Source organism: Priapulus caudatus, unplaced genomic scaffold (genome assembly GCF_000485595.1).
Source record: "Priapulus caudatus unplaced genomic scaffold, Priapulus_caudatus-5.0.1 Scaffold706, whole genome shotgun sequence".
Lineage (NCBI taxonomy): Eukaryota > Metazoa > Priapulida > Priapulimorpha > Priapulimorphida > Priapulidae > Priapulus > Priapulus caudatus.
In genome coordinates, this window is record NW_014577767.1 from 146,980 (window position 1) to 154,606 (window position 7,627).

General features: G+C 39.5%; 2 protein-coding genes across 3 annotated transcripts in view; both read left to right on the top strand.

Annotated features, from left to right (window-relative positions):
* Positions 1-3,395, top strand: part of LOC106812956 (zinc finger protein 845-like) — a 52,976-nt gene extending 49,581 nt beyond the window's left edge. For both annotated transcript variants that reach the window (XM_014816978.1, XM_014816979.1), the window contains exon 2: positions 31-3,395. In XM_014816978.1, the coding sequence (XP_014672464.1) occupies positions 97-1,788 (1,692 nt within the window). In that variant the 5' untranslated portion in view covers positions 31-96 and the 3' untranslated portion in view covers positions 1,789-3,395. The remainder of the gene's footprint in view (positions 1-30) is intronic.
* A 1,025-nt stretch (positions 3,396-4,420) lies between these two features.
* The window catches only part of LOC106812958 (zinc finger protein 845-like), a 10,159-nt gene continuing 6,952 nt past the window's right edge, over positions 4,421-7,627 (top strand). Inside the window, exon 1 of the mRNA XM_014816981.1 lies at positions 4,421-4,447. The gene's annotated coding sequence lies outside the window, so the exon portion shown is untranslated. The remainder of the gene's footprint in view (positions 4,448-7,627) is intronic.

Here is a 7,627-nt window from a genome sequence, read left to right on the forward strand (position 1 = left end):
AGTGTTGATATATAAATGTTTTTGTTGCAGCTTTCCTTGAGTAAAGCGTCAACTGATGCCAATGAGAAATGGGCTTCTAAAGAGTGAATACAGAACATGTCTGGTTCAGCCTGCTCCCAACAAGGCCGCATAAAGGAGCACACAAGAACAGCCACTACTTCTACTGGGTCTATGGCCAGAAAGAAACCATGGACATGTAATGTCTGTGATATAGGTTTTCGTCAAAAAACTCAGATAAAGGTTCACATGAAAAGTCACACAGGAGAGAAGCCATATACATGTAAACCGTGTGAAAAAACGTTTTATTCATCTGGCCATTTGGAAAAACACATGGAAACTCACACAGGGGAGAAACTATATAAATGTGATATTTGTGATGCTGCCTTTTCTTCCCAGGATAAATTAAAGCATCACATCAAAATTCACACAGGGGAAAAGCCATATAAATGTGAACTATGTGAAGCTGCTTTCCGAGATAGTGGTGATATGAAGAAACACATGAGAATTCACACAGGAGAAAAACCATTTAAATGTAATATGTGCGAAAAAGCCTTTACTGTATCTGGCGCTTTGAGAGGACACAAAAGAACTCACACGGGAGAAAAACCATATGAATGTTACATATGTGGAGTATCTTTCACACAGCAGTCTGCTGTTATAATACATATGAAAACTCACACAGGTGAGAAACCATATAAGTGTAGTATGTGTGATGCTACCTTCGCTGTTAAAAAGTGTGCAATTATACATGAGCGGACTCATACAGGGGAGAGACCGCATAAATGTGACATGTGTGAAGCAAGCTTCTCTCAGAAATGTGGTTTGAGAAAGCACTTGCAAACTCATACTGGTGAGAAACCTTTTAAGTGTGATGTGTGTATGGGAGCTTTCTCTTCAAAGGAAAGTGTGGTGTCCCACATGAGAAGACACACGGGCGAGAAACCATATAAATGTGATTTTTGCGACGCGGCTTTCACTACGGCAGGAGCAACCAAGATCCATCGCAGACAACATACAGGAGAAAAACCATATAAATGTGAACTGTGTGATTGTACATTCTCAGCAGTGGGTAACTGGACGACACACATGAGAACTCATACAAAAGAGAAGCCATATGCGTGTACGATGTGTAAGAAGGCTTTTATCTCATCGACTCACTTGATAGTACACTTGCGAACTCACACTGGAGAAAAACCGTACAAATGTGATGTGTGTGAATCTGCTTTTTCTCAGGTAGGCAGCCTGAAGAGACACAGGACAACTCACACAGGAGAGAAACTATTTAAATGCAATGTATGTAATGTGACTGTTGCTGAGAAAGGAACTTTGACAAAACACATGCGGATTCACACAGGAGAGAAACCGTACAAATGTGACTTGTGTGATGCCGCTTTTATTAATTCAGGTAACCGGAAAATACACATGAGAACCCATACAGGAGAGAAACCGTTTAAATGCGATCTATGTAATGACACTTTTGCCAGCCGAAGTACCTTAAAGTCTCATATGCGAATCCACACAGGCGAGAAACCATATAAATGTGATCTTTGTGAAGCTGCCTATTCGATGCCACATAGTTTAAGGATTCACCTCACAACTCACACAGGAGAGAAACCAATTAAATGTGATCTGTGCCAAAGACGTTTTGCTGTTCAAGCCTATTTGACAAAACACATGAGAACTCACACCGGCGAAAACCCTTATAAATGTAAGCTCTGTGAAGCTGCTTTCCCCAGAAGTGACCGTTTGAAACGTCACTTGAAAACTCACGTAGGACAGAAACCATAAAAATCCAATCGTGGTATAAGAGCTTTTCGAGAGCAGTGTCATTCAAAGTCACATCAAAACGCAGTACTTAGCGGAAGAGGATGTGTGAAAAATTATTGTAATTGCTGTTCAACGTATCTGTCCTTTCTATCACCAATGAAGTATGGAAATTTGTCAACCATAATTAACTTATTTCAGAAATCTTTCACACATTCATCAGGTAAACAAGTAGTCGGATGTATCTTGTGAGTTAAAGACCATAGAAGTCTTGATCAAATGAAATTACGACACTACAATTGTGTGACAGTTTAAAAAGAAAAAGCATGTGTGTGTTATCTATATTATAATTATAATAATATAAGCCAGTATTCTCTAGTAACCAAGTGAAAACATGGACATGGGAAAAGCGTGGTGGACAAATTTACGATGGTTAGAGAGACATTGCAAAAAATGGTTAAATTAATTTTAAAAAATGAAGGCAGTTTTATTGTTGTATTTACTTCAGCACATGGCGTGCTTGTGTTGCTACTTGTAAACAATTGTTGAGCATGTATTGAGCTGAGCTGAGCTGAGCTTGTAAGCAATTGCTGAGCAGGATTCCACTTTTGATTTGATGAAGGGAAATGGTTTAGTTTTAGCACAAAAGCACTAGTGGAAATATGGTTGTAATGTTTGGCAACTATTTTGCTCATATTTTCATATACTTTTATTTAATTTCTTTATGGAAGTGTGGTCATATCGTTTGTGTTTTTCAATAGTAACTAACTGCCATATTCACTGTGCTAAGCGTTCTGGAAATATGGTTTGACTGGATTTTCCCTCCAATTTGAACCGGAACTTGACCATTTACTAGTTGGAGTTTAATTCGAATTTCAATGCAACATTGTAGCAATCTTTGCTTGTTGTTTGATAATCGTTTTACATGTTTGTGCAAAAAAAATTGTCATAATTGTTGTCATTGATATAGTCACTAATTGTGTAGTTATTATTAGTTTCACTGTTATTGTTGTCACAGCAACCAAGTTCCTACGTCGCTTGGGAGCAAGCACAGCCGTAGCTAGCGGGAATGGGTAGGGGGAGGGGCAATTAAAGCAGTTCCGTTTCCCTGGCCTTGACAGTACGTGCCACTGGTATACTGCGCACTTAATTGCCAGAACACAAACTGCATATTGCCTTGCACCTCCTGCCCAAGGGCAGAATGAATTAGCCACGGCCCTGACACGTTTATAATCGCGAGTTGTTAAAAAAAATAGATGATATACAAAGCCCTGCAACGGTGTCAGGTATTCTAATAATATCCTTAGTATTTAGTTGTTATACATGGCCAAATAGTAGCCATTTTTAGTTGTGCATCACCAATGAAAAAACGAATAAAAACGAATAAAATCACGTAAAAGTGCAATTCAGATAATCTTCCTGCAAGATTTTTTATTTCCGTATCTTGTAATTTTCCCACAAATTCATACGATTTATGAGAATTACTAAATTCAAGTGTGGGACAGGAAAATCGCATCACTGTGTGTAACACGTCACCATTGCATGTTTAATGAATAACAAAGGAATAAAGTCATGTATACAACAATAGACTTCAAGTAAATTACCTCAATGCAAAATAAATCGATGCTCTGAAGTCGCTTTTCATAAATAATTATAATGCATGTATATTTCAAAATATATTTACAAGTAGTATATTATCTACCCTAGTACCTATTATAGTACCAATGGTATCTACTATAACAACCCCGGGGTGGCACTCCCTACAAAATGGGGTAGGTATGTGCCACTTGAGAGATGGAATTGGAGGGCTCTGGTACTAACTCAGCCCATCAAGATGGGGGTATCCGGAACTAGCGTTTGCTGGAAAGCATGATGCTCCGGAACTGGACATGTTTGCAAGAGGCGGTCTCTGGAACTGGACATGTTTGCAAGACGGGGTATCCAGAACTAGGATTTGCAAGGATTTGCTAGGATTTGTCTCCAGAATTATTGCTTGCTTGAAAATGGAAGCATTTGGAGAATAGGTTGGGTCACTAGAACAGGACTAATTAAAATATAATGGTTCAAGTATGATATTCTCGCAGTGACACGCTCTCTGCGGCCGCGGCAGCACTATATGACCTTGGAGGCATTGGAACGGGACCAGAACCCCCCGTAATACAGAAAACTTGCCAAGGTACCAATCTTACTATAAATTGGGAAATTTAGGGGGGGGGGCAAGATTGTTTAAGTCACGTGGGGCATGTTCGTTCTGTATATATGTAGGGAATAGGCATTGCTTGCATAGGAGGACAACAGCAACATTATTTCCGTGAATTGAGGAAAAGAGCGTTCCGGCACGCAAAAATAAACGTGTGAATTTCATTACGATTTTCTATGTATATACTGTAATATCAGGCGTGTATAATATCAATATATATATATCTCTATGTATAATATATATATATATATAGCTATCTATCTATCTGTCTCTCTATATATATATATGTTATAGGAGAAATGTTAAAGGAGGTTAAGGATATACTTGGGATTCGTTTATTGCGTTTGAGAAGGCTACTTTTGGCCCTTGTCATGATTGCAAATGATGATGTTTTTATTACTTTATCTGCTTCAAAAGGTTGTTTTTCGTTTTTTTTAGAATGGGGAAAAATAATGACAAAAATGGAAAAAAGTTTTGGAGCAGGTAAAGTACTAAAAAATATGAGCACCGACCTCAGATGAGCATTTGACAATTAGATGACCTCAGATGAGCATTTGACAATTAGATGACCTCAGATGAGCATTTGACAATTAGTTCACCACAAGGGATTCAGAGTCTCCATGTTGAGGGCCAGGTCTTACAGCTTGAGAAAATTTACTGCATGGGCCAGGGTTTGAACTAACAGCCTGAAAAGTGAAAGGTAGACCTGCCAACCACTGGACCATTGAGCTCTCTAGCACATAACGTGAGCAATGCACATTGCAGCAGAATTGCTCCCAGAATGCAATGCGCCGCCATTGCTCATTTACTTATCCCATTTACGAATCGGCTTCATGGGAAATTTGCGGCAAATTCGAGCAGGATTTCTCATATAATTCTGGGTAAAGTATGTGGTACCAGGTTGCAAGACGTATATTCCAAACAAGTGACCATTCAGCTACACACAGATGCCAATATCATGGCCGTTGGATGTGTATTTCGTCTGTAGTGCTTTGAAAAGATTGGAGCGTTCCGGAATTTCTGTGCGAACGCTTTCTTACCTTCTCTCTATCACTGTGTATTTGTGCATGCACAAGGGCAGAACGCGCAGTCAAATGGGAGGAACTAGAGTTTATTTTGTCATAAGGTAGTGTGATTATGCATGACACGAAGTATTTGCTAGTCTAGTACTGGAGAAATTAGCGTTTGGATGCGCATTGTGCGGCTTTAAGAAGGAGAGCGTACAACAGTGAAATGCTGAAACCATGTTGCAGTATTAGTCGAATTAAGAAACTTTGCCCGTTTTATTTTGAAGATTCTTTGCGGTATTATTGATCTGCTGTCCTACCTTGCTAATATTAAACAAACCGCTTGTCCCTACGATGCTCCTACGCTGAGATAATGAGCGGTGAAATCTGGTATTTTTGCTACATCCAGCGTGAGGTGGGCTCAGGTGGGGGTCTGTCATCACTATGGCAATCAATAACAGACGTCATTCATTCCATTTGTCAATCATTGACGGAAACATGCGAGTTTTTCCGAAGCTATCTCAAATCGGGAGAAGGTCGCAGCCAACCAGGATCTCGAGTCGGTTTTCGGCAAAAATACCAGATTTTCACCGCTCATTATCTGAGCGCAGGGACAAGCGGTTTGTTTTATATTAGCAAGGTAGGACAGCTGATCAGTAATACCGCAAAGAATCGTCAAAATAAAACGGGCAAAGTTTCTTAATTCGACTAATATACTGCAACATGGTTTCAGCATTTCACCATTGTACGCTCTCCTTCTTAACACGCTCTTGATATAATAATACATACACGCATAATAATACATAATCAGGGGATTATGTATGGGGAGTTATTATCTTACTCTTGATAATATTTATACAAAAATCTCACTTTTAATTGGTCTGGCAGTCCTATATTAGCTTGCAGCTACTTGTTTTAAAGCCATATTTACGAGAATTATCTAGCGTTTTCCCCACTTTTATTACCGTTTAATTACCTACCAGGGTTAGATACTAACTTTTATAGTAACTAGCCCTTGGGGCTAGTATATTTGTGGATCTACTAGCCCCCTTCACTGTGTACTAGCCCGGCTGCTGTAGGAGGCTGGTCGAGTCGCGTTGTGGGTAGGTGTGGAAGGGGGCTGCGGCCCCCTCCCGCAAGGGGGGTATGGAGGGTCTCCCCAGACATTTTTTTACAATTAGGAAGCCAAATCCTGCATTCTGAGCATATCTGGAGTGAAAATTATGGTTTAAAAAACAGAAATTTTGACATATTTTCATATTCATTTCCATTGTAATATCTACAGCAACTCCTTAAGCAGCCGAAAGGACTTCAGAATTAGAATCACTGAAGAGAAGAGGAAGGGACAATATTAGCAGCTTGCTCACTTTCATTATCAGGATTCTTATTGATTTTGGGTGATTCAAGCACTCAACTTTATTAAAAAACTCATCTGGAGTTAGTTGCTGTTTATCGTGCATATTCCCTGGAGCCGTAGAGCTGTAGCAGTTCAGGTCATCGTGTACTGCTATTGAAATAATCAAGCATGGGAATTTCCACAGATATCTTCTGTTATGATAGTTCAGGGTTCGACACTAACGCTAGCTCGATAGCCCGGAGCTAGTGAAAGTTGTGTTCAGGCTACCAAATGTTCCACCAATGCTAGCTCCGACAGGCTAGTAGATTTTTAGGGCGTTTGTACTGTATAATCGCTGGTAAATCACTGTGATTTCTTCTCTTGTCAAATCAAGTCGGCCGCTGAGAAAAACCGCCATCTACTTTTTTTGGAAAAAATAAATAAAACAACTTGAAACAGTCTGATTGCCTGATCGAACAACTGAAAAATTCGAGTCGTTTAATATTCCTATCATCATTTAAGCCAGGGCGCTATCGCACGACATTCTCACGTTAATAAATTATATTACTTATACTTATAATATAATTTCTATTTTCAAATGTCGCCAAAAAAAGCGGACCGTGACAGCGTGCAGCGACAGCCAGCACAGCGTGGCTGCGTACACATGCCTAGCTTGGGCGGCATGGATTGATGTTCGGGGGGGGGGCAAGATTGTTTAAGTCACGTGGGGCATGTTCGTTCTGTATATATGTAGGGAATAGGCACTGCTTGCATAGGAGGACAACAGCAAAATTCTTTCCGTGAATTGAGGAAAAGAGCGTCCCGGCACGCAAAAATAAAAGTGTGAATTTCATTACGATTTTCTATGTATATACTGTAATATCAGGCGTGTATAATATCAATATCAGGGTTCTCCAAGCTTTTTCATTATAGCATGGCGGGGCTGCCTTTATGGTTCTAGTTTTAGCATTTTTTTAGCTAATTTTAGCATGGCGGGGCTCGGCGATAGCCTGGCGGGCCGCCAGGCTATAAGTGCTCTTGGAGAACCCTGAATATATATATATATCTCTATGTATAATATATATATATAGCTATCTATCTATCTGGCACATATCTCTGTGAGGACTGTGACAAATTAACCGTGTACTTTTCTTATTTTGAGACTGAAAAAAGAAACAAACACAACTGCAAAGTGGTATTTTATATTAAAAAAACATTTATTTGCATCCAAAGACAAAAGATAACGTGGTTCATACTGTATGTTTTTACAGAGTAACAAAACAGTAAGCAATCTAGAAGTAGTACTAGTGAGCATTGTGT